Raw genomic sequence first — 27898 nt, forward strand, 5'->3', positions numbered from 1 at the left:
TGTAGTAGGATTATTTGCCACATAGACCTACTTGAGCGTTGATGGATATGAATGCTATGCAAACGTTTTGTGAGAAAGGGAAAACATTTAGCCTACATTTCATCAAAATATGTTAGCTAGCCTATAACGTTAAAGAAAGAAGCCACATTCAAAAAAAAAATTGTATAATTGGTAAATAAAACAAAGATTATTGACACATTTTACACATTATGGTAGGCCCTCACATTTTACAAGAAAAGTGTCCGTTCAACGTGTCAGTGAATTGTTGACTCAAAAACTGAACGGGCCGTTTCGGTTTGTAAACGAATCGTTGAGACGAGGCATTGGCCAGTTCTAGGCACTAGGACCCTGCAGGTGCAGCCGAGATTTTTCAATCATGTGCAGTTTAGTCGCGTTCACAGGAGCGCGAGGGCAGCTGTCACAGCGTCCCTCTCGCGCAACTGCTCCACAATCTTTAAAACACTGATCGAAAATACGGATCCAAAGACATTGTCTGGGATCATTGTTCCTGTCTTCTCCGCAACGCAGGGCAACATCACTCCTCATCGCCGCGCATCCAGCCGACATGGCCTCATCCGTGAGCGGAGCGGAGGAAGTGCGCGTGTCGGCGTTGACGCCCCTAAAGTTGGTGGGTCTGGTGTGTATTTTCCTCGCGCTGTGCTTGGATGTCGGGGCCGTGCTGAGTCCGGCGTGGGTCACCGCGGATGACCAGTACCACCTGTCCCTGTGGGAGTCTTGCTGGAAGCCCGCTGCCTCCGCGACCTGGCGGTGCAGCAGCACGCTTGGGACCGGTGAGTGAGACCCGTTACTTTTGCAACTTTGCAATAAACAATGTTCTGACAGGATGAGCTGCAGATACATAATTTAAGATGCAGAAAAAAAATAAAAGTGTTCAGTGTTTTTAACTTTAGTGAGTTGTGCATCATGGCCCTGGAGGCTCATAGCCTATTTGATTTATGAGATAACAAAAGCGGCCCGTCGTTCCTTAGCGCATCATTATCACTCATTGTTCAGCTCACGCTAAACCAGCTCTTATAAAATAAGCTACCGAGAAAATAAATAAAGTAATGAAAAGATTTTTTTTATCTCTTCTTAATCAGATTAAAACATGACAAGTCGTTCTAATGTTTACTCATTTAAATCCATTAATGTTACTTGTAGCCTATTTATTTCAGCTTAGCCTATGTATTTGTAAGACCCCATACATTATGTAACACAAGTATCTATTCCAGTTGTTCCTCGTTACATTTTTTTGTCTCAATTGCTTTTTACTTCCTTTATATTTCAATTAAAAAGTACCAGCAACAATTGCAATAAATACTAGTCAGAAATGAATAGCTGATTTCTAATAGTTGCTAACTAGTCTACTAATGAATAAGTATAATGTATAGATAGGACGTTTAAAAAGATAGTCACGGTTTAATTATTTAGTAATTAAAAATAAGCCTACGTTTAAATGAAAACAGCTTGAGGCTTGAACTAATGTTTTTTTTTGTGGGGGGGGGGGGGTAAACAACCTTGAATTCGTCCCGTTTTATCAAAAAAAGACTCTCCAGCCTACAGCAAGCCAGGATTAATTCATTAGAGACAATGTTTGTGAAGAATGCTTCATTAATTAATTGATATTGATCCTTGACATTTAATAGCACACTGCATTTTATTCACAGCTTGTTTGGTGGAAAGGCTTTTGGATGATGTGGGAATGTGTGATGGAATCGGTGGTCCAGCTGGGGTTTCATTCTGCTTTTGTTGTCTACAAAATGAGCCTTTGTTAATGTCTCCTCACCGGCCAAGGAGTGAGGTTAAGTTTGAGAGGAGAGCTCCCTAGAGGCCCTAATGTGGACAGATTAGTTACCAAGGAAACAAGTGCTGCATTCTAGAAATGTCATTTTGCACTGAAAAAGAAACTTCCCTTCTGGCATGCATGCATGAAGGTTTGTTAGCGAATAAACTGCAGTTTGGGGGCAGTTCCTCCTGCATATCCATTTCATGTTAGTGTGTAGAGTTATTCATTTTTTCATAGTATAGTTTCGGAAAGCAAAAAGCAGTTAAGATTTAAGATGTTATTTTAGGTCTGCCTTGCAAATGACAACTTGTTTGGGTCTGGACCCTGTCCCGTCATTTTTAAAAAGCACAGTTTGACTCCATATAAAGTCATGAAGCCCCAGTCAAAATACCAAAGGAGCGGCCTGGGCAAATGGCTTTCCTCTGCAGCGCATTATTGATTTTGGGCTTTCTGTAATCAGTCACTCCATTTCCTCTGTTTTCTCTGTGTCATGCACTGTGCATTAAACTAAATCTCATTAGCTGTGCAATTACCGGCGGACTCCACAGTCTTCTACGAACCAGCATATTTGCTTCCTAACCTTTCATTGAGTCCAGCGCATCCTTTTTTAGTTTATCTTTGTCAATTTAACAACATAGATATGTTAACATAAACAAACTCCCTTTTACATGCACACATGCACCAGAAATCCGAGGTTGTGAAAGCTCTCGGGGAGAGATAATCGCAAACAACAGGAATGTGGTGAAAGTGTTTGAGAGTCTTTATGTGCGGATGTTATGCTCGACTGGAGAAGAGGCAGCGGTTCGATGTAGAGTCTGTGGCGTGCACTATTCACCAATTTCTCTCCCTGTCTGCGAATGGCGAGGAATGTGGAGACTTTGTGTCTTATTGACGGTATTCAGTTTCTCATCTATGACATTGGACTTCTTCTTTTACCCTCATCACGGTATCAGATGGAAAGAACTTGCCAAGGGGCACTTGGTTGCTGAAAAACAGATTATAGTAATGAATGTTTTGATTTTTATCTCGTATCCTCATTTCCATCTGTAGTCCTGCAGGGGTTTTGGATAAGCTCTATTCTGCCGGAGACCCCTCAGACGTAGACCTCAAGGTTACATAAAGTCGAAATCTTTTCTCAGACGGGGGAAAGACACTCTTGTTGATGGTTCCCAGGCTTTTGGTGGCCATCCAGAGAGGTCGGAGGTCGAGCAGTTAGAGTTTTGTTTTTATATAGAAGCAAAGATCAGCAGCTCTGTTTTCATACATCTCTCTACAACTTCCTGCGGTGACAGACATATTTATTACACATTATGCCAAATCATAAACCGTATTTGGTAAAAGGGATTGTTTATGTTTGAAACTATAGTACGGTGGAATGGAGCTGAAGTAGCCCAGAGCAGCTCTCAACCATCTCTGAAAATCATGTTTTGACATGATTTAGTGCTAGAAATGATTATTTTCCAGTAGAGAAAATTATAGATCATTTCCCCAAGCTGATGAAAATGTTTCTCTTTACAGATATCACGGTGTAATAACAAAACCCTGTGATAGGATCCAGTGCTTTTATGGTTTCATTTAAACAAACAGCCATTGAGGTCTTATGAAATGTTGCCTTTCTCAGGTTCAGTAATTGAGTCATTTATCACATAAACAAAACTAACTAAACAAAAACATCATCATAGTCTTTGTTTTAGTGTGTGTGTGTGTGTGTATATATATATATAGTGTGTGTGTGTGTGTGTGTGTGTATATATATATATATATATATATAAACACAGTATATAATTTCAGGAATTTCTCTAACTTCTCAAAACAATTCTTCACAAACTTATTTGTAAACGTAATACATAAATATATGGCAGAGTCAGAATGCAATAGTGTGCTGTTGTTGGCCTCTTTTATAAAGTAAAATAAGACATTGGGTCAGGTTTTAGAGGAATTTCAAACCTAAAATATCATACGTTTTACATAATTAATGAGTAATGGTTGCTGTAATGTTCTTGTTTAACTTGTGTAACAGTGCAAACACTCTATGTGACTATGATTTTATGATGCGTAGTGTTCCAATAGGTTGTTTGCTTGCACTTGAATAATAGAAAATGAATGAAAACTTTCTTTAGATGTAAGGTAGCGCTGATAAAACATACTTGGTTTTTATTTAGCTTTTCAATATAAGGAATAGAGAAAATAACTGTTAAACATAGGGCTGAGTATCGTAACAAAATTTTCGATACCGATACCTTGACTTCGATACCGGTTCCTGAACGATAATTTTTTCGATACCAATTTTATCCATATAACATTACCTAAAAAAAAAAACTTATTTTTTACACTCATATTGAGTCTGTAAAAAAGCACCAGTGCTGAAGTTTTCTATGTTTCCAAATCATTTAACAACATGTATTCTTTACTTCAATGATCTCATTGTTTCTGCCTTAACTTAATGCATTGTTTAACAATGAAACTGAATACGAATTAATTGAAATGCATTACACACAGTCACCCCTGATAACAGATCACTCTAAATTGTAATTTAGACACATGCATTTTCTGTAAAGCTCCTTTGAAACGATATGTATTGTGAAAAATGCTATACAAATAAATGTGAATTGAATTAAATATAGGCTACTGGGGTGCGGGATATATGCCTCGCGCTCAGCACACATGAAGCTTGCGCAAAGCACTGGCAAAAGTAGCCTAATGATTATGGATGTGTCGGGAAACGATAGCAAGGAGATATTTTAATTGTTTATTAATGAACAAATGTTTACTAAACGTGTTGGCTGCAAAGATGATTATTGCGAATTTGCGATGCTGACTCGTCATCCCTGCAGTACTGAATGCGCGCGCGCCTATATGGATTAGGTAATCAAACTATTTATTTCTAATTGTTTTGTTTAAAAGTAGACATATTTTAAACGTATATAGAACTATTTCTTATGTCTGTGAGGCAAGTAGGCCTATCCTATACGCTGAGTTTTGGTTTATATGTGACGCGCTCCAGTTCTTGTAGTTTTGAGTGTATTCTGTGTTCTTTAAAGTGCCTTATCAGATTTACCGTGTTGCCGGTCTTGGTAGCAATTATCTTGTCGAAAATATTGCATTGTGTGCTTATGGCATCGAGTCGGGTACATAGGTACACTTTTGATCATTTCTACATATTTTCTATCTATCTGGGTTGGACGCTTACACACACACACAAATACACACTACAGCCACACGTGCGACGAGGCAGAGGCACGTCTCTGGGCAGCCGCGTAAACTAGTGTTTTTCCGCCACAGCCAATCATGCTGCATGTTTATTGTTTCACTGACGTTGACGAGATTAACCACTTAGGTACCGAAACTTGGTACCGAAAACAAGACATGTTTCGGTACTCGGTAGTATCGAGGCAATTCGGTCGGTACCTAAAAAGTACCGAACTCGGTACCCAGCCCTAGTTAAACAACAAAAAAGAACAACAAAGCATGCTGTAATTTAAAAAAAAATTAAGTGAGCCTTTCTGTAAGTTACATTGATATGCTAGTAGGTGACTTTGAGTCATTGAACCATTCATTCACCCGATTTGTTCAAAAACATTCAGATTGAAAACAAATGTCTTTATGAGCGAAACTTTGAATCGTCCACTCAATCAATTTGTCAACTGATTCATTCAGAATTCAAAACAATTGACTGCCTTTATGAATGAGTCATTGAATTATTCACTCAGCCAACTCATTCCTAAACACTGTTGCATTTTAAATTGCATACTTCACTACTATATAATAGGCGAAAAACAGTATGTGACAAAAGAAGCATGTCCGAATTCACAGTACGCATAAAAGAGTAGGCAAAAAGTACCCAGGTGACCTACTTCTTCCGGTGAGATTCTGAAGTGCGCATGCGATGCACACTTTACTATCCCATGAGGCCATGAGAAGATTTGTGAATGGCAGGGAAGCGACGTAACTGACGGTGGTAGGTCACATGATAATGAAAACATGGCGAATGTAGTACGTCCGAATTACATTTAGGGTGCTTTTACACTGGGCTCGTTTGCTGCGGTCGGAGGCCGAACGCGATTGTTCACGACGCCCCCCGCAACGTTGGTCTGGTTTCACACTCAACTTGATTCTATCGAACTCTGGTGCGTTTGCGTGCATCTTACGTCATTGGAAACGTGCACGGCGCATGATAGAAAACACGACGTGGGTCAATATATTGTGTTTTTTTATTAATTTGGTGCTATTATGCATAGCTGAGTAAACAACACAGGTTTACTGTGTGTGTGTGTGTGTCGCATAAGCTGTCTTTCCGCTGCTTGCAAATGGACTCTTTTGAGGAGACAGTGAATTTCCATTAATTTGTTGCCCTGATTGCACGCACTATGCGCGAATACACTGCAGACTCACTCTTGCTCGTATGCAAGGTAAATCTACATCCCTTACGTGTGTTTTATTTAACTATATACATCATAATCGGCTAAAACGCATTCGCAGGTTACTTTACTTCCTGAACAAGTGCGCACCCGAGTCCGTGTTGCTTTCACATACACGCGAACCGCGGCACGGTTCGGGAGCAACCGAACTCAGACCACCTCCTCCAGGTAGTCTCGGGTTCGGTACCCCAGTGCGCACCCGGGTCCCATGACAGCGTTCACATTAGCGATTTTTCATGCGAACCGTGCCCCGTTCCGAACTAAACTGCCAGTGTGAAAGCCCCCTTATACTACACACATTCATAGTATATAGAACAGTGTTTCTCACCCTGCTCCTGAAGGACCCCCAACACTGCACATTTTCTTTGTCTCCCTAATCAAACACACCAGATTCAACTCATCAGCTCATTATCACATATATCCCCATGTGATAATTAGCTGATGAGTTGAATCAGGTGTGTTTGATTAGGGAGACAAAGAAAATGAGCAGTTTTGGGGTTCCTTCAGGAGCAGGGTGAGAAACACTGATATAGAACATACTTTTTAGCAGCTGTGAAGTAACTACCTACTCAAAAGAGTATGCAATGTTGGACGCAGCAACTGTATGTATGAGCGAGTCATTTAATCATTCGCTCAACCGATTCGTTCACAAACACTGATTCATTTATGATTCAAAACAAGCGACTGTCCTTACAAGTGAGTCTTAAATCACTTGCTTAACTGATTCATACAAAAACACTGAATCATTCACAAACACCATTACTATGTGTTGTTAGAGAGACTCATTCTAATGTTGGCTTTGTTTGGATCTATTTTAGTTGACAGAGCAAAAATTAAAAGTAATTTTCAATAATGTCTCTAAAATGTAAATTACTTACTACTAACTAATTTGAAAAAAAAAAATTCATATTGAGTTCTAAATAATTTAATGACTGTTTGAAGAAGGAAAAAACTCCCTCAGCCCACGTAACTAAAGAAACTTTGCAAATCACTCCTCAGATATTGTCTATAATGCGTTTCGCTTTTGCCTAACTAATGAGATTCCTCAGGAGTTGTCCTAAAGTGCATGTGAGATTCCACACGTTTACTCTCATGTCGTCAGATATGGAAGCAGGCATACTGTTTCAGGCACCTCCTCTCTGACTCTTTCTCCTTGCCCCCTCCCTCACTCCTGCATTCCATGGAGGATTCAGCGCTATTTCTGGGCCCTACTCTAGCTGAGTGTCTCAGAGTGCTTGAATGAAAAGCAAAAAAAGATGGGCTGAAAGAGAGAGAAAAGGAGGGAGGAATACATTATGTGATGCCCAATTTAGCCCACCAGAATTGTCGATAAGCTGCCCGCAGATAACCTGCCCGCAGAGGTTCATTCTTTCAGTTACGCAAACCCAAGATGTAAGTGTTCCAAGTGAGCCATTCTGTAGGCATGTGTGTATTGACTTTTCAGCATGTTTAGAGGCTCTGTAAAAAGAACAGTTTAAGGGGCCATTCACACAAAACACATTTTAAACATGTGCTAGATGGATGTCTTAATTCTGTCATTTCTTTTTTTACTTGACCATATGTCATTCCAAACTAATTCAGAGAAACTCTGAAGACTATGTTAGTCACCGTTTTCCATGCAATTACAGTGTGAAGAGTGAAGACCAAAACTTTAAAGCTTCAAAAAGGACAAAAAACACCATAAAAGCGGTTGATATTTCAAGTCTTCTGAAGCCATTCATTATCTTTGTTTGAGAAACAGACCAAATTGTTAAAATCAGAAAACCTAATCTTGATCCATCAGTTCTCTCAAATTTCAGACCTGTGTCCCATCTGTCTTTTCTCTCTAAAGTTCTAGAAAAGCTTGTCTTCATACAACTTCAATCATTCTTATATCAAAACCACATTTTTGAAAAAATTTCAATCCTGTTTCAGGGCACGCCACAGCACAGAATCTGCACTGTTAAAAGTGCAGAATGACATCCTGCTATCCTTGGACGCTAAAAAACCTGTGTGGTTGGTAATGCTGGACCTTACTGCAGCATTTGATACAGTGGACCATTCAATCCTCCTGAACCGTCTGGCCCAGCAGGTGGGCCTTCAAGGACCCATGGTGCAGTGGTTCAAGTCCTATCTTGCAGATAGAACTTTTTCTGTGATGATCAATGATCTCTCTTCTTCTCCAACCCCATTTTCTTCTGGTGTGCCACAGGGTTCCATCCTCGGCCCTGTTCTATTTTCTTTGTACATGCTCCCCTTAGGTTCTGTGATATCCCGGCATAATGTCTCTTTCCATCTGTATGGAGACGACGTACAAATCTATCTGCCAGTTGCCCAGAACTCCCCAGACACACAGTCCATTCAGACATGTCTGGATGATATTAAACATTGGCTGTCACAAAATTTGCTCTTGTCTAAATGAATCAAAGACTGAATTTATCCTATTTGATGCCTCTAGTTCAACAAAGGCAGCTCCCGATCTTGCACCCCTGACCACCCACCTCAGTTCTGTAGTCAGGAATCTTGGGGTGATTTTGGACAGTAGTCTGAACCTCGATAAACAAGTAGACTCTGTGATCAGGTCAAGTCTCTTCCAGCTCCGTCGGTTGGCCAAGGTCAAACCATTCCTCAGCGGTAGTGACTTCGAGAAAACAATCCACGCTTTTATTAGTTCACGCTTGGACTACTGCAATGCTCTCTACATCGGGTTAAATCAGGCCTCTCTGCACCGTCTACAGCTTGTCCAGAATGCAGCGGCCAGGCTTCTTACCAACACCCGTAAACATGACCACATCACTCCTGTCCTGCACTCTCTCCACTGGCTCCCAGTCGAGTTCAGAATCCAGTTTAAGATCCTACTGTTAGTTTTTTGCTCCATCCATGGTCTTGCACCTCTTTATCTGTGTAATGCACTGACCCTTTATCAGCACAGCAGAGCCCTGCGCTCTTCTGAACAACATATGCTGGTGGTCCCAGGGTCCAGGTGCAAAAAGTGGGCTGATCGTGCCTTTGCGGTAGCGGGGCCGAAACTCTGGAACGCTCTGCCCCTGGAATTACGCTCCATCATGGACCTGCCCCTGTTCAAGGCCGGGCTGAAGCACCACCTCTTCAGTTCGGCTTTTGACAATTGATGGATAACTGATTAGCATAATGATTTTATAGATGTGTTGTATTTTATTTTATTGTCTTTTATTTCACTTCTTTATTTTTTTGTCCTGTACTTTTTGTCTCTGTGATTGATTGATTGTTACAGTTTTTTATTTTTTGAATTAAACTTAAAGATTTCTTTAGCGTTTAAATGAGGTGTATATCCCATGATAATTTACTTTCATTGTATATAATGTGTTTATATAATATGAATATAATGCATGCAATGTAATGCGATATGAAACTAATCTACTATTTGTGTTTTTATGTATTGATTTAATGCAGACTGGCAGATTGCCACATTGGCTTTGTTGTTGGGTGGAGCTTTCCTTATCCTCCTTTCCTTCCTGGTGGCCCTGGTGTCTGTCTGCATTCGCTCCAGGAGACGCTTCTACCGACCGGTCGCAGTTATGCTCTTTGCTGCAGGTGAAATAGACACACACACTTATGTTTCAGACATTAACAAGTTGGCTTCCCATTTCTGTTCTCTACGCACATTAAATTAGGGTTCATGTATTATGAATTTAAAATGTGTTGTCGACTCTAAGACGCTATTGCTGCGGCTAATGGACCAGGAAACAGCAAATGCATTATTTGCATCCAAACTGTTTTTTTGCAAGCCACATCACACAGCAGTAATCAGTTGTTCTCGATATGAATGCATCACAGGGAAAAGATGTAAGGTATATCTAAAACAGACATTTTCATTTCTTTTAAGAAGATTTTTTACATGGCTTTGAAGTTGGCTCTTGCTCACTTTGTAGAGGAAATTATCAAGGAATAAACCCCATTGAGGATTTAGAGGACTTAATGTTCTTAATGTTGATGATTGCAAATTTCATTGCCAGTGCTCCTCTGTTTCTCACAGTGGTTCTACAGGCCTGCTGTCTGGTGCTGTATCCCATCAAGTTTATCGAGACCATCAGTTTGAGAATATACCACGAGTTTAACTGGGGCTACGGTCTGGCCTGGGGAGCCACCATCTTCTCCTTCGGAGGAGCCATTCTCTACTGCCTGAACCCTAAGAACTACGAAGATTACTACTAAACATGTTACAACACCCACAATGCACTTCAATGTCCTCTTCACTGTTGTGATAGCAGCTCATGCACTGAACGTTTCTTCGGAACCTGCTCGTCACAAACACACAGACCCTCAAAATGCAGGGCAATGCCGAGCTGTTAGATGCGTAGCGTACATGCATTCTTTTTTTCCTCAGATTACTCTATCATTAAATTAAACCTCTTCATCAAACTCTCATTCTTTTCCCGTCTGTCTTCTCACTCACTCTCCTCGTGCTATTCTAACGCTTCTGATCGTCACGTGAGCATCTGACATTCCTGTCAACCTATGTTCACAGGAATACTGCCAGTCTGTGATGTAATCAGTGGAGAAACCTCCATCTGTGGTGGGATCTGAAATGAGGCAGACAGAAGCCTTCAAATCTGACAGAATTAAACTCTGCCATGATAGGCACATTCATTTTGAGACTTGAATGATAGACAGTTTTAAAGGCAAAATAAACTGCTTGGAATGCATCCAAAAACATAAAATTGAGAAATCATGCAATTTGGAAAAAAATAAAGATATTAGTACAGTTAAGTACTAATCAGCCCAACTGAAGTTATCAGTATAATATAGGTATACTGTATATAATATAATATCAGTATAGTATAAGTATAAAGATAAACTGGTCATAAAGTCCTTACACTTTAAGGTGTGGTCACATTAGCAAATTCTTGAGAAGTCACTTTTAAAATTACTCAGCAGCAAATTTTACGTGGAAAATTTGAACCCACTCCAAAAACTGCATGGGGAAATATTTTGCCTCCAGCAAAATTCCTGATCGCATTCTAAATGACTTTATTTCAAACATGAAAGTCACTTTAAAATGTAAAAATTTGCCAAACAATTCTAAATGTGACCACACCTTTATCCATAGATTTGCATCAAAGCATAATTTCTGATGAAATGCTAACCAAGACCGATGTCATTTTAAGCACAGATCATGAACATAGCACATGAATTATCATCAAATGGTTATTTTGTGCACATCTGAAAACATATTTCCACATATGACACCCTCAGTTTATAAGGGATTTGGTAGAAGATACTTTGCATAGTAGAAAACCTAGGTCTTGTGTAACCAAGCCTTGCATATAGACTAGTTTTTGACTAGTATCTGAAGAGTGATTATTTGTCGTCTTTTGTTTAAATATCCATACAGGTAGTTAAAGGGTTATTTCTTAGCACTGTCAATCTGTTGTGCGCATGTTGATGTTTGAATGAGGGGTTTGAATGCGTGTTTGAGTGATTGCATGCTTTCTTCTGGGATTTTTCAGTCCAGAATGCAGTTGTGACAAACTGTACTAATTTATATACTAACCGAATAAACAGATAAAAAGAAAAATGTGGTATGTTCATGGTTTTACAGCCGAGATATCTCGACATCAGCATATAGTAACATAGAATCAGATCCTTTATTAAGTACAGCAACTGGAGGCATTTGCACAAGAAATCAACATCTTAAACACAGAATACAGTGTGGCATAATATGCATAAAAGTACCAGGTATAGGTTCATATGCAGGTCGTGTAGTGTTCTTCATTCACGAGAAGAGCTCATAGTGAGCACATACAGTGTAAAGTCTACATTAAAATTATTCAGCCCCTGTTTATCTCAATTCATTAAATGTTTTGTGGGAGAAGCCCTGTGCACAGGATTGTTTGGGCTTTTTCATGTAAACTCAGCAGTCTTATTCTGCTTGGAATGGTAGCTTGGTAAACCACACCTCTGCAACATCTGGCAAGCTCCGCCCTCTCTTAAACAACACCTTCTCGTCCACTCCAGTGCAAATCGATCGATCAATCAATCCCTTGATCAATCAATCCCTTTTGCTTGTCTCTGTTATGTCAAGTCACCCTACTTCCTCTTTTAAAGCAACATTCAGTAGAAAAAAGTAAATACAAGTGCAGGAAGCTCCTCAAGAGGTAACAGGGTGGGTCTGATTGGATAATATTTCACTAGAGTAGTTGTCTCTTCTTCTGTGGGGTACGGCTCAGTTATTGCTGGGTGAAGCTGAGGGCACAAGGGACAGAAATCGTCAAATGATAGGCGGGACTTGAACGTTGCATGACGGAACAGAAGATTAGCAGTAAGAATGAGGTTCATGGGCTGTCGGGAAGGGTCGCGGCTCAAGTGTTGCGCGGCATCTCGCACTGTTCGCAGCGGTGCAATGCTGGGTGGTTAAGAAAAGTGCAGCTTTCACAGTTCCACTGAGCGCCTTCAAAATCCTCATCCCTTTGCACGACCGGAGGCTTAACTAATCAGAGGAGACAAAACATTATGAAACAGCATAAAAGCACTTATTTATTGCTGCTGTGAGCTAAATTTAAGGGCTTGAAAAAGCAGTCTATCATTCTGCCACACCCACTGACAATTTGGGCCACTGGCCCCGCATAGCAACAAAAGAGTGATGAAAATAGAACGAGGGTGCAAGAAACACTATATCATAACAAGGAATCTAATAGCCTCCACTCCACTGGTGTAGTCAGAGGTCAGGACAAATCTGACAGGATATTCAGAGAGGAAGGGCTGATTTTAGCTCAAAGGAGGTTAGTCTACAAATTCCATGAGATATTTTAGTGAAAATCCTACCTAGGATATTAGGGATGTGCCCGAAGCCAAATACTATGTTTGGAAAGGAAATGACTCATGTTCTACAAAGCCCCAGAAGTAGGGTTCCTCAAATCCAGCCCTGGAGGGCCACTGTCCTGCAGAGTTTAGCTAAAACCATGATCAAACTCACCTGCAATTTTCTAGTAACGGCAGACCTGGACTAGATTGTTCAAGTGTGTTTGATTTGGGTTGGAAATAAACTCTGCAGGGCAGTGGCCCTCCAGGACTGGATTTGAGGAACCCTGCCCTAAAGGTGACATGGTAATGGGGAAAAAATGTATATTTCAATGCTTTTGCGTTCTCTCCCAATTAATTGGGTAATATATAGTACTGTATATAATTTATGGGCATCAGTTAGCCACTATCAATATGCGGGGTATTGAAAACATTTTTGATTTATTTTTACTTTTGAATTTGCTATCACGTGTACTCTTTGTATAGGGAGCAGCAGTACAGACTACACATTTTACAAGATAAGATATTTGTCAATGACGCTCAGGATCTCTTGTGCACCAAATCATCCAACATCATCCTATCAGTCATCTCTCCTCAGCATCTTCACGAGATAAGTGAAATATGATGTACTGTAATGTAACCGACAACCAAAGTAGCCCTAACCATGTCCCTTTAGGGAGTCCGTAGAGTCAATTCCCATGGCTTTCCGAATTCAGATTTAAGCCTAGGGCACAACCCTACAGGATATTTTCTAGCAGAGCAAAGGAACAAAGTTGGTTCAATTAGTTAATATTTGTTAATGTTTGTGTAAGAAAAATATTCAGATTTAAAACTTTATAAAACTAAAATAACTAGCTTCCGACAGGCGGCCGTACACATTGATTTTTAACGAAAATGACCTCTGACCCGACGCATGACGTATTGACGAACTCAGAAGTGAAAAAGATAGAGAAACACCCCCACCCCCACCGGTCACAAATTAGAATTTTTAAAGAGAATGTCAGAGGATTTCGATATAAGAGAAGAGGAGCTTGAGTTTGTTGCCCAGCCCTATTAGTTTGAACCGCGAGAGGCATCAAGGCTTACGGCCGTTTCGCACCGCAAACATGAGCGGCGCGTGAGCAGCACGTCAGCTCAACTACATCGTCACTGCAGCTGCAGACGCGCGCGAGTATTCACACTGGAAGCGTTTGTACAGGCGTCACAACAGCGGCTCCCAGGCTACATATAAGCAAGCATTTCTTACAAAGACTTTTGTGACATTTGTTTTTAGAAGTTGGTCATAAAAACATTTGAAGTTTGTTTAAAGCCCAAACTGAATAATTAAAAACAAGTTTAATGGGTACATTTTCTATAAAATTTTATTTTCTTTATGTTAGTCTTCATTTCCTTTTCTGACATACTGCAGTTCTTGTTAAAACACACTAGACATGCAAATTCTATGCGTTTTGGGCACTTTTTGTGTGAAATCATTAATTTTGTCCATCAAAAGTGTGCTTTCACTTTAATTGAGCGTGAGCAGCGCAGCAAAAATAGACTCGAAGCCGAAACCCCGGCTTCACTGCTGCTCACGCGAAGCTCCTGCTCGCGGTGTGAACGCATTCATTAGTTAACATGCACGCCGTAAAAAATACGCGCCGTAAAAAATACGGGCCGCTGACGCTTGCGGTTTGAAACGGCCGTTACGCTGCTCCCACATGCTACGTCATAGAGCGCTTAAGGGGTTACTCTTTTGGATTAAGTCGACTTGCATACAGCCGTCTGCCGGAAGCTAGTTATTTTAGTTGATAAAGTTTTAAATATGGATATTTTTCTTACAAAAACCTATCGCTTTGCTTCAGAAGGCCTTTATTAACCCCCTGGAGTTGTATGGATTACTTTTATGACGCATGGATGCCCTTTTTGACCAAATCAGGATGATTTATTAATGATTTTTTTATATAACTCTGATTGTGTTCGTCTGAAAGAAGATAGTCATATACACCTAGGATGGCTTGAGGGAGAGTAAATAAAGGAATAGCACACCCAAAAATTTTAATTATCCCATGAAGTAATAATAATAATAATATTAAAATTGTTAATTGAAGGAATGTAAGAATTAAAGGGGTAGGCGTACATAAGTTTTACTTCTTCCTACTCCTTTTCGCACATGTAATAGAAGTACTAACAATGATCACAATTTATAGTATCTATTAATCTAGGTTAATATACAATTTTAACTCATTATGACTAAGGCGCATCCACTCCTCGTTGGAATTATCTTAATTATGAGACTCCGACTTATAAAAAGAGTTCACTTATTAACACTGAATTTTTGGAGAGCTTCGACTTGTACCAACTGACCACTGCAACATCATGTAAAAACGTTCAAAATGGCAGCTACTTCAGCAGAAAAATATATTTTTACAGTTATTTCATGATACCTGTGTTTAATAGTTTCTTTATTTGTCTTTATGCAATAATCAGAAAAAAAATTAAAGACATACAAAAGATTTATGTAGCTACCACCATGTCCCGCTAAATACACTAAGTTATTAAATTACATGAATTATTTTTCTCATTATTAGTGCCATCATAGAAACACATAATTCTGAGTCTAAAGTATACACTCACCTAAAAGATTATTAGGAACACCTGTTCAATTTCTCAATGCAATTATCTAATCAACCAATCACATGGCAGTTGCTTCAATGCATTTAGGGGTGTGGTCCTGGTCAAGACAATCTCCTGAACTCCAAACTGAATGTCAGAATGGGAAAGAAAGGTGATTTAAGCAATTTTGAGCGTGGCATGGTTGTTGGTGCCAGACAGGCCGGTCTGAGTATTTCACAATCTGCTCAGTTACTGGGATTTTCACGCACAACCGTTTCTAGGGTTTACAAAGAATGGTGTGAAAAGGGAAAAACATCCAGTATGCGGCAGTCCTGTGGGCGAAAATGCCTTGTTGATGCCAGAGGTCAGAGGAGAATGGGCCGACTGATTCAAGCTGATAGAAGAGCAACTTTGACTGAAATAACCACTCGTTACAACAGAGGTATGCAGCAATGCATTTGTGAAGCCACAACATGCACAACCTTGAGGCGGATGGGCTACAACAGCAGAAGACTAGAGATGCTCCGATCAGCATTTTTGGGGCCGATCACCGATTACCAAAATCATGATCTGCCGATTGCCGATCACTGCCGAACACAGAATGGCAGGGGAATGGGAATCTTTTATCTATAATCTAGCCGAGTTTGCACCATTTGTAGAAATGTGTTTATTTAATTGTATTTAGAAAATGAGATGTCTTAAGGCTACTGTAGGCCAGCTTTCCCAAATAAGGCAGAGTAACATTAAATTATTCCAAACAAAGAGGGGTCAGGCAGACCAACACACATCAGATCAGCCTAATGGGAGGGGATCAAGTTACACTTAGGCATATTTGGAAATTGTAGCCTCTTAATACACCCACTACATTTACTAATTGGCAATAAAATGTACAACTTGTTACACCAAAACTGGCTACTGATAAAAGGACAGAACTATGGCAAGTTTTTTTCTGTTATTAATATGAACGTCTGATGTAGTTGAGCAGAATGCTCTTTTATGAAGTTACTTCATTAAAGGACATATTTAATGAGATTATGCCTGAAAATGTTTTGGATTTTAAAAAATATATATGTATAAAATGACTTGTTTATATTTGTTTTGTTTTATTGTATTTATATGATATTTGTATTTTTATAATTGAATTTTTGCCATGGAAATAGCTTTGAATGCTGACATGGCATTAAATAAAATAATCTGAATCTAATGTAGTTGAGGAACCAACTACGTCAGATAAAAAAAAAAAAATACCACCACCACTTTTGAAACATCTCGCGGCACGAATGTACCAATACAAATAAATAAAAACATCTCCAGTTAACTCAGAGCATTCATTTTGTTCATTAGTTAAATAAGAGGCGATCTAGCGCTGAAATGTTTTTTTTTTTATCAAGTGATCAAAGTGCTCGTTGCGTCAGCGGCGCAGATACCGCGTTCTGTTGTGGCTCGCACGGTCTTCACTCGGACGCGCGCGTTCTGTTGTGGCTCGCGCGGTGCCTGGTCTTCACTCGGACGCGCGCTTCAATCCGTTGGGAGACTCCCACTTCGTTCCGGTGAAGGAGAGTTGCCACTGCCAAGCTCCACTCTGCTGTTGTGTGCCCGTGCGCCACACATGCAGGTGGGAAAAGGTCGCGCGAGTAATTTACGTCACGTGATCGGCTTTTTTGATCGGCGCTTTTGGGGTTCGCCGATCAATCTATTTTCAGCCAATATCGGCCGATCATGATCGGCGTCCGATCAATCGGAGCATCCCTACAGAAGACCCCACCGGGTACCACTCATCTCCACTACAAATAGGAAAAAGAGGCTACAATTTGCAAGAGCTCACCAAAATTGTTGCCTGGTCTGAGGAGTCTCGATTTCTGTTGAGACATTCAGATTGTAGAGTCAGAATTTGCCGTAAACAGAATGAGAACATGGATCCATCATGCCTTGTTACCACTGTGCAGGCTTATGGTGATGGTGTAATGGTTTGGGGGATGTTTTCTTGGCACACTTTAGGCCCCTTAGTGCCAATTGGGCATCGTTTAAATGCCACGGCCTACCTGAGCATTGTTTCTGACCATGTCCATCCCTTTATGGACACCATGTACCCATCCTCTGATGGCTACTTACAGCAGGATAATGCACCATGTCACAAAGCTCGAATCATTTCAAATTGGTTTCTTGAAAATGACAATGAGTTCATTGTCACCCACAGTCACCAGATCTCAACCCAATAGAGCATCTTTGGGATGTGGTGGAACGGGAGCTTCGTGCCCTGGATGTGCATCCCACAAATCTCCATCAACTGCAAGATGCTATCCTATCAATATGGGCCTACATTTCTAAAGAATGCTTTCAGCTCCTTGTTGAATCAATGCCACGTAGAATTAAGGTAGTTCTGAAGGCGAAAGGGGGTCAAACAGTATTAGTATGGTGTTCCCAATAATCCTTTAGGTGAGTGTATAAGGATTTCAGAGTAGAAGATTCGCTATTTTTCGCTCTAAGTATTTTTCACTATATGTTCTTGATACCAAATGCATTAACTGATATTAGCTAACTGAACCTTACTGTAAAGAATAACCAAAAAATGAGATAATGAAATTTTTAAAGATGCAACATCAATAAAATAAAATTCGATGCAGAATCGATTGAATTCCCACCTCTTGGAGGTACAACAGGGCCAGGTTGAATATTATCATAAAAGTTGTTCATGGTTCTCACGTCAAACTTGCCTAAAAAAAAAGAGAGATATGGATGAAGCAAATGGTTATCAGCACAATTTGAAGTTGAATGCAATCACATGAAATAATGCAGTGCAAGTGTTCATTTCACATTGAATGTAATAAAGATGACTACATTCATGCTATTTTTACCTCTGGACTGCAGCAGGTCTGTCTCCTTCAAGGTGCAATCAATGTCAATCTGAAGCTGTCTGTTTTGTGACCGAATTCTGGTCATATCCTCGGGCTAGCAAACGCACACACAAAGTACATGCCTTTTTCATATTAACCTCACACATAAAAGCAATTTATCATTGTCACACACTTTAATGAAGCATGTTAAACTCCAAAGAACGAGATGACGCTTGTACTGGATGGGTACATTATGTACAGCAGTTTAACCTATGAAAAAAAGATTCATTCAGTCTGCGAAGCATACAGAATGAGCAAGAACTGAATGAGCAGATGCGATTCATTTCCACCTCATCATATTTGCACGTTCTGCATGTAGATTCTAGGTATGTATGCTTTATGCAAGGCTCATTTGGAGAATTTGATGAGGATTCATTCATCCTTTATTAGCGATGTAAAACAAGTGGGGGTGTTCGTTCAGCATCTCTTCAAAAAGATGCATTCACATGCTCTAAAAGCCTGTTTTTTGTCTCTTACCCGAGGGATCAGGCTAGTGCTGTTCACCCGTCTGAAGCGTCTCTGCAGGGCGTCAAATTCCATTTCATTTACTTCCGCCTTCAACTGCTCCAGTTTCTGCCGCTCCAGCTTGAGCTCTTTCATCAGACGCTCCATCCGAGCACGCTGGTGCAAGAGCAGCGCTAAGGAGGAGACATACAGCATCAGACTAGACACAAGGCTATACTGAACAACACTTACCCCACATACACTCAACCCAGATGCACATGATAAACAGATGCAAAAACCAGCTTATTCTGGACAGAAACAGACTACTTTTACAGGAAAGAGTTCTCAATGACTCAATAACTTTTAGAGATTTGATGTTACAAACCTTACAATCCCTCTAATATCAGGTAGTTAATTCTCCTTTGAAACTATAAACATTTTATTATTTTTATAAAATGACATAACTTATATGTATATATATATATATATACATATAAGTTTTAACATTACTTTGTTTCTTAGCATAGTTAAAGGGGTCATGAACTGAGTTTCTTTAAATTTTATGTTCTACGAGGTCCACTCGCCAAAAAATATAAACAATAAAAATCTAATTTAGATTCTATTTTCTATCCTGTTTTTGACCCTCTCTTTCAAACACTATGTTTTGATAGTTATGCCGCATTCAAGACTCGTGAAGTAAACGCCCACTGCTATGATTGACCAATTGTTCGAAAATATCTCGTTACAACATTTGCCAACAATGTGAAACATTTATGTGTATTACACATGCTTTATAAGTCTTGGTTGTGGCAAGTAAAACACTTGAAGCTACCACAGATATAACTGACAAATGATCAATTATTATTTATGTTGTTTCCTGTAAACGGAATTATGACTGAATGTACCATTGTTTGTCACTGTCGTTCTTACAGCTATTCATCGTTCATCCTTTGATATAGTGAAAACGTATGCATGGTCATTTGCAGTGTCGTGTTTTAAATAAAAAGAAACATGTTATGTCTTACAGAAGACAAACAGAAGATGTCGCTCACTGAAGCTTTAATTCAGGATTACAGCGAATGGCTTTTGACCAAAACAATAACAAAACCAACGTACTCTACGTGCTATCTTCCATATCAGATAATCCAACCCAACGCATTAACCCCATAAATGCCAAAGCAAAGGAAAGAACAGCAAATCACAACTATTACAGTTTGATTGCAGCGCTACAGTATAAATACTTAGTACACATCAAATTATCTGTAACAGAAAAAGCAATAGTGACACATGGTAAAAACATTGTTACTCACACTGTGTTGCGACATTGCAGTTGGATATAGTCGTCACTGCATCACCTTTTATTTTCAGTCTCTCTGAAAAGCCTGTGACGAATGGTGTCTTGTTTAAAAACGAATCCGAGGTAAAATGAAGCAAAAAAAAACGAACAGTGTCTTACTGGCGTGATCTGAAACTTTGTTAAAAAAATGTAGCCATGCTTTCTTATTGTTAGGATCACAAGGAAGGCAATGCCAAGATGCATGTTGTCACCAAGTACAACATGTTCCTGGATCAACATATTTGTTGATCCTGGAACAACATTCCAATCAACCAATCAGATTTGAGGGAAGTTTACAGTTAATATCAAGTTTAAGCCTACAACCAGGGTTAGGTGCTTCTACATCACTGTTATTTACCAATCACTTCCCTATGATTTTAGGGATAAGTTAAGGGTAGGAATAGGACTACATTTTCAGACAGGAATGTTGTTCCAGTTCCAGGAACAAAATATGTTGATCAAGGAACAAGTTGTGTTAAAATCACGGTGACCATGCAAAGACTGTTTTTCCACAACTTCCACTGCAAAACGTCTTAATCCTCAGAGGCTTCACTATCATTTTGTTGCTGGAGTGAGTAATCCTGTTTTTGCGTCTCTCTCGTATTTACTACTACATGACATGCAAATCACTCGGGCTAAAGAGGCGATGTAGGCGTTGATTTTCTTCTCTTTTGTCGCACTATGACGTAATATGACAAAATCCGAAATGAGTCATTTTGCCATCTTGGATTCTATAAAATCAGTTTTTGTACTAAAGAGGAAGATTTGAGTTCTGAAACTTACAGGATATTTTTAATAGTTCAATGACCTCATTTGTCAAAAGTTCAAGTAACATTTTATTTCTCAATTCATGACCCCTTTAAAATGTGTTCCTTGACTCCTTGAAGGAGCCAGCCATAAATACGCCACCCTAAATAAAGGAAAAAAATAATTTATTATATTTATTTTATATTTATATTCACATATATACACACACACATACTTAAAAGTTTGGGGATAGTACGATTTTGAAATGTTTTTGAAAGAAGTCTCTTATGCTCACCAAGGCTGCATTTGATTGATCAAAAAAAAAAACAGTAGTAGTAGATGTAGTATAGCTTTTTTAATGCCATGTCAGCATCTGAGGCTATCCCTTAATGGCAAAAACAGAGTTTCAAAAATACAATAGAAATAATAACCAAACAAAACAGGTGTTATTATTATACAAGATGTTTAACATTAACGTTTGATAAAAAAAAATCTAAAACCTTTTCTAGTAAAATCTCACTAAACAAATCCTTAAGTGATCTTATTACATAAAAAGGTTGTCTAATTGCATTAAAAGTGGGACAGTCCAATAAAATATGTTAAATGGAAAGAGGGTTCTTGCCTTTAAGCTAAAATGCATGATTCAGTCTTGTAAGACCATGTGACATCTAGTGAAAGTGAACACCAGTTGATAAGGAGATTAAAAGTCTGCTGGGTATTTTGGGATGGATTTCATGCAATTTGTTGTTTGTATACGTTTCCCATTCTTCTTACCACTTAAATATATAATGATTGACAGTAGGTCTAAGGTCTGAAGGAGGAATTTCACATTTTACAAAAGAACAGTAATATTATGAAATATTATTACAATTTAAAATAACTATTTTCTGTTTTAATATTTTTAAAGTGTAATTTTTTCCTGTGTATTCCAGTGTTACATGATTCTTCAGAAATCATTTTGATATTCTGATTTGGTGCTCAGATAAACATTTCTTATAAATGTTGAAAACAGTAGTTCTGCTTAATATATTTGTGGATACTGTGACAGTTTTTTTCAGAATTCTTAAACAGAAAGTTCAAAACAACAGAATTTATTTGAAATGAAAACTTTTGTAAGATTATAAATGTCTTTACTGTCACGTTTTATCAATTGAATGCATTCTTGCTGAATAAAAGTATTACTTTTCTTCAACATTTGTATTTTTAAAATGGTAATATTTATATCCATACCTTGAGTATATGCATAGTCATCCGAACCGGAGCTTGATCGTCTAGGCATGCGGTTGATCTGGCTGGAGATGTTCCCTGGCAGGGCAGAAATGGGCAGGATCGGAGGAGGGGCTCCATGGCGCTCGCCCTGGTCCACTATGTTGAGGAGGGATTCGGTCTCAACTGGTGGAGAGCTTGATGAACGCTGTACTTGTCCAGGAGACACTTTGATCTTGATGAAGGCAGAGGTGGCAGGCTGAGGAGAGGATGCGGGTCGGGGCCTTGCCCCACCCTGGTGGACATACATTCCTTGATGAATAGAGGCTCCGGCCATATTGATGGCCCGGGATGGGGAGCTTGGGGAAGGGCTGGTGGGCATATAGAGTGTTCCCTGTGAAGCATGTACAGGGGAGTTGCTCCGTGGTCGTTGTCCCTCCAGTGTGATTTCTATCTGGTTCTTCATAGGTCCTTTGGAGGATATAAAAGGCCTGTGGGAAACAAGCGCCGGCTGCTGGTAGGACAGCCCAGGGAGGGTGGGGGGACTTATGGGAAGAAACACCTGGGGCTGATGGACCTGATGTTGGGGAGAGCTGTATGGGGACTGGTAAGTTGGAGTAGCATAAGGAGACTGCTGGTATATGGAAGTCCCAGATGTGGACCAGGGAGTAGGCTGAGGACTTTGAGACGGTGAGGGACGCATGTACACTGTGTTCCCACTGTTACAATAGACACCAGGCGGGATTTGCAGTGCTTGTGGGGCAGAGGGGATGTTCTGGGAGAGGGTAACTGTTATGGGAGTCATGTAACGTGGGACAGGGTGGTATGTGGGAGACACGCCCTGGATGTTGGGCGGAGGGGTGGGGATGCGTCCTTGATCGTTAATGTAGAAGGGGTTGAAGACGGGTGATGGCGCCATGGTGGCGGGTGCAGAGAGGGGCTCAGGGAAACCACTTCGAGGATGCTCGATGTGCCCGTCGCTAGAACTGTGGACCAAAGCTCGGCCGCCTGCATTGTTTTTAGCTCCCTCGGGAGCAGGGTAACCCACGCTAATACGCAGCATGTGGTTCCGGTCTAAGTGCAAATCGTCTGGACTGTGGTACTCCTCATACAGGTATCTATTACTCTCCTGAGCCAGCAGATGGCAGCAGAGGTCCAGGTTATTGTTGTTCTGAAGAGGAAATGGAAGACAGTGAGGTAAACGTTCTAGCACCTGACACCCCTTTGACAGTCAGTTAATGGCATTCAGCCAGAATGATACAGCAACAATTATCACTGATAAATCTTTATGCTCATTGCACATCATTAGCTTTAGGTGTACATACATTACCGTTCAAAAGTTTGGGGTCAGTACATTTTTTTTGTTTTTTTAATTCAGCAAGGACACATTAAATTAAAACAACAGTAAAGACATTTATAATGTTTTCTATAGTATTTGATAATTTTCAAATAAATGCTGTTCTTTTGAAAAAAGGTATCAAACTTTCCTCAAAAAATATTAACCAGTGCAATTGTTTTCAAAAATTATAATAAGAAAAATGTTTCTTGAGCACCAAATCAGCATAATAGAATGATTTATGAAGACTAGAGTAATGGCTGGTGAAAATTCAGCTTTGCCATAAAGGAATAAATTCCAGTTTGAAATATATTGTTACTTATATATAATTTGTATTATAAAAATTTTAATAATTAATATAATTACAATTAAGTATTTTTACTGTATTATTTTACAACATTCAAACAGTGTTCTGTTGCACTTAAGTTGTGTTCTGATTAATAGTAGTAGTTATAGCATGAAAAATTTATGAATGAACATCATAGGGTGATGATACTTCCATATATCATGTAATTGACCAATCAGTGATTCAACCATGCCAATACAAGATATCAATTAAACAGATTGTGGCCGTGTCACCTGACTTGACATTTACCTCAGGAAAGGAATTTTGGTGACCATAGCTTGTTAGTTAGCAAGAAAGAAAACTAGAGAATTTCACTAAAATCTAAATATATTTCAGTGTTGTTATTGTTAACTAAAACTAGAAATTAAAAACTAAAAATTCCTTTAGATAAACTGAAATTAAAAATATTGCCTTGGCAGCTAATTGAAATAAGTTGAAGTTCGAAAATGGACTAAATCTGAAATAAAAATAAAGCTAAATAGAAATATTTTTAAAAACCTAATAAAAATGACAAAATCAGAAAGCACATAAAATTCCTGAAACTGAAACAAATTTAAATGTAAACTGAAAATATAAAAATAAAAGCTAAACAATAATAATACATACTATCAGTGTATATTAATAACACTATGATATATTGTTAAAATATATGCACCACATTGTTGATACACTAAATAAGTTAAGCACAAATAAAATGTTTGAATAAATCTAATTGTCAAAAAATAAAAAGACTAAAAATAGCTTGGAGGTCATTTCCTCAGTTTTTATGAGAGCCACCAATTAAATGATTATATAAATCAACGGTCTAGAGTAGAAACATAATAATATATGATTTTTTCATTCAAATGGTTTTCTGGGTCAAAATGACTTAAAATCCAAGAGCAGGCCATATATACATTCTAACCCCCCCCCCCATTTCCATTCCGTTAATATTGTGGCAGCCGGTTCTCACCTGAAGAAGGCACTGAGACACTACCTTCTCTGGAATCTCTGGGAAGCGCTGCTTGAGGTCCTGCAGTATGTGATAGTCCAACTGAGGCCCTCCCTGCGCCATCCTGAGCCCAAAGAGAGAGTCACTGAGTCCGCAGCCAGGAGCGCAGCACCTGCTCTCCTCTCATCCCCTGACAACACACATAAATAACATCAGATCAGAGCTACAGATCGAGTTTGAAAACTCACAAGCACTGCCAAAAAACTACCTTGGGGTGTTTAAAACAAAGAGAAATCATCACTTACTTTCATAGCATGGGGAAAAAAGGCATTATACATTCTGCCTAACATCTCTTTTCATGTTCCACTGAATAAAGCAAGACCAACAGGTTTTGGAACAATGTGTGAGAAAATTATATATTTTTTATTTTAGGGTGAACGATCCCTTTAATACTATAAAGCATATTGTATCATACTTGATATAATTCTTAAGCCTCTAAATGACCAACATGATCAAAACTGCTGGGGAATAAAAGAGTTGTATACAATCTTCTACATTAGGGGTGCCAACTTACATAAATTCCCATAATCGATTGTAGTAAAAAATTAACAAATCGATTAATTGTTAACCTTGTTAATCCGAAGCTGGGGGCGCCACCAAGTTATGTTAACAACCACTAGCTTAATCAACAGAAATAGGTGTCATTTTTAAGCTTAGAAGCTTGACTTTACAGTGAATATAGGGAATATGACAATCACTTAAAGCGATAGTTCACCCAAAAATGAAACTTCTGTCACCATTTACTCACCCTCAAGGACCCCATTGACTTACTGTACTATGCAAATCAACGGGGTCCATCAACAGATTGTCAAAATCGATTTGAGTTTATATTTAAGTACCAAATATGATACAACAGACTTTTAAAGAACTTTTTTTTTTGCACATCTCTCACTCATCATTGTACTGCATTGCATTTATGTTTTTCCACCATAATTAAAAAGCTACAGAGCTTTGTTTATAAGCTAAGAATTTAAATATCATCTCACTAAAACATTAGGAAATATAGAGTGACACCTGATATGTATATATGCATTTAATGTAGATAAATAAGAATCAATCTACATTACAATCAAACAGAATTTCATAATATTTTTTTCTTGGACATAATATCTGTACCAAGCTACATTTTTTTTCTCACTTTGGGCCCCTGAATAATTTTTTTCCACCTCCTCTAGTGTAAGATCCATTTGCTCTATATCATACTATACGAGCTATAAGCTAAAAGCTAAATATGACAAAACAAGAAAACATGTAAGCGATATTAAAGGTTCAGTAAACTGTCCCATTTAGACCTGTGAAGGTCGCTTGAGCACCAGACGCCTCAGACTCTCGGCTGCCGCAGTGTGAACATGTCGCCCAACTGGACAAGAACAGAGCTTTTATACCGACACGTTAAAACTCCTATTCATCAGAACAAAAGACGATTATTTGGTACATCGCAGGTGAGTCAGACGTAAATTCAAAGCTAAAATGCGTATAAGAATGGCTTATGTTGTGTTTAGCGACCTCACCAACGACAACGACCTGAAATCTGAGACATGTACAACCCTCTTCCGCTCAACCTCATCCATCCACACACACACACACACACACACACACGACAGGTGTTACTAACTGCATAATTGCAGCACTATTAACACCTTGTTAAACTAAAAACAAACAAATTTAAATGTGCAAATCTGAAATTAGCCCCAAATAGAAACACTAAGTACATAAACAATATATTTGAATGCAACATCAGTAAAGTCACCAGTAAAAATAAAATTTAACACCAACATTTAAGATTATATTAAAAAGAACTCATGAACATCATAACACGATCCAAGCGCAGGTTGATTTCAGCACTGCCTCCTGCTAGCTGAACCGTTTAAGCATCCATTAAAGCACAATCTGTCACCAAAAGTAACTATTTTTACAGTCAAGCATAGACAGTCCTGCCAGGTAAGTTACCTGTGTCTGGCGCCTCTTGATCGCGGTGAAATTACGACAAGCCACCGCCAAATCCGTTTAAGTGCTACAACTCAACGCTATTTTTTGCATGACGACAAAAATAGAAAGCTTCAATTAATGGGATAAACTCAGTCAACAGCGTCTCATTATAAAACAAAAGTTTCCACATTATTCATATATACAACATATATACATATCACGATTTACATCATCTTTTCACTTGCACGTCCTTATCACAGGGATAAGAAAGAGAAAGGAAAAAATATGTTTGTCCATGAACTGTTAGCTTTAGCATAGCCGCTAGCCGTCCGGTATTTAGCCGCAGGGGAAAAACGGAAACGCCGCTCCCGCGTGCTTATCTGACTGACGTTTAATTAATCTTGAGCGCGATACCTGCCAAAAGCTTGCTGGCATCGTAAAAACCCAAGCAGGAATTTATACGAACACTTGCTGTCAGTTTCGGTGCAGTACAAACGACGGCTGGCTGCTCGTCGTTCTGATAACAGTATATATGCGACAACATACCGTGCGCCGGAGCCTTACGGCCATTGACCATCCAAGCAAGGCTTTTCACATGGGGTGTGTCACAGGACAGCAGAAGTGATAGGAAATGACAACGATTCACCGGGTTTCTACAGGGAACTCGGCGGTTAACGCAGTCGCAACAAAATTGTCGTCTTCTTACGCCTATTTCTCTTCCTCTGTCGTTCCGGTTGGAAGTTTCTCATATAACGATATATGGCACATCCATGCCCTCTGTCGGGCTGGGGTAAGAGAAAAGAGAAGCTTTACATTGCCATAACAGCCCAAAAGTAGCTATCTTAAGTTCTTTCATTACTGTGTGTGAAGATGAACCTGTGGAAACTTAGCCTACAAAATTATTGTGTAGCTGGGTCAACGACGTAGCTTGTCAATTCCGGTTTTCAAAGCATATTAATTACATTAAAAATGTATACAATGCACTTCATTAAATTACTCTTCCCCCTCTTTGATTACTCATGTGAGAATTCAATATAAATAATTAATCATGAAGGAACTATTGAGCTCAAAAGTCCCAAAATGTCATTCCGGGTCACTGTCCCGGCTTAAAATC

At 39.2% G+C, this 27898-nt stretch overlaps 2 protein-coding genes across 2 annotated transcripts; one reads left to right on the top strand and one right to left on the bottom strand.

Moving 5' to 3' along the window:
* The first annotated feature begins 301 nt into the window (after positions 1-301).
* On the top strand, positions 302-11740 carry tmem47 (transmembrane protein 47). Its single transcript, XM_077224181.1, has 3 exons — positions 302-791; positions 9616-9756; positions 10199-11740. The coding sequence occupies exons 1-3, from the start codon at positions 566-568 to the stop codon at positions 10375-10377; spliced, it is 546 nt and encodes a 181-aa protein (XP_077080296.1). The 5' UTR covers positions 302-565; the 3' UTR covers positions 10378-11740.
* A 46-nt stretch (positions 11741-11786) lies between these two features.
* Positions 11787-27516, bottom strand: tab3 (TGF-beta activated kinase 1 (MAP3K7) binding protein 3). The gene is made up of 7 exons (XM_077224180.1): positions 27331-27516; positions 24817-24985; positions 22207-23353; positions 18927-19087; positions 18411-18504; positions 18198-18269; positions 11787-12652 (listed from the first exon to the last, which is right to left on the bottom strand). The coding sequence occupies exons 2-7, from the start codon at positions 24916-24918 to the stop codon at positions 12525-12527; spliced, it is 1704 nt and encodes a 567-aa protein (XP_077080295.1). The 5' UTR covers positions 24919-24985; positions 27331-27516; the 3' UTR covers positions 11787-12524.
* Positions 27517-27898: the final 382 nt, after the last annotated feature.

Source organism: Siphateles boraxobius, unplaced genomic scaffold (genome assembly GCF_051911475.1).
Source record: "Siphateles boraxobius isolate OS27281-9 unplaced genomic scaffold, OSU_SipBor_1 9, whole genome shotgun sequence".
NCBI lineage: Eukaryota > Metazoa > Chordata > Actinopteri > Cypriniformes > Leuciscidae > Siphateles > Siphateles boraxobius.

Bases quoted from the DNA above. Each gene is read 5' to 3' on its own strand.
- tmem47 (XM_077224181.1), top strand. From the start codon at position 566: ATGGCCTCATCCGTGAGCGGAGCGGAGGAAGTGCGCGTGTCGGCGTTG. The intron at 792-9,615 runs GTGAGTGAGACC...GATTTAATGCAG, and splicing joins CAGCAGCACGCTTGGGACCG to ACTGGCAGATTGCCACATTG. The intron at 9,757-10,198 runs GTGAAATAGACA...TGTTTCTCACAG, and splicing joins AGTTATGCTCTTTGCTGCAG to TGGTTCTACAGGCCTGCTGT.
- tab3 (XM_077224180.1), bottom strand. From the start codon at position 24,918: ATGGCGCAGGGAGGGCCTCAGTTGGACTATCACATACTGCAGGACCTC. The intron at 19,088-22,206 runs GTATGGATATAA...TCTCCTCCTTAG, and splicing joins TGACTATGCATATACTCAAG to CGCTGCTCTTGCACCAGCGT. The intron at 18,270-18,410 runs GTAAAAATAGCA...CTTTTTTTTTAG, and splicing joins AGACCTGCTGCAGTCCAGAG to GCAAGTTTGACGTGAGAACC.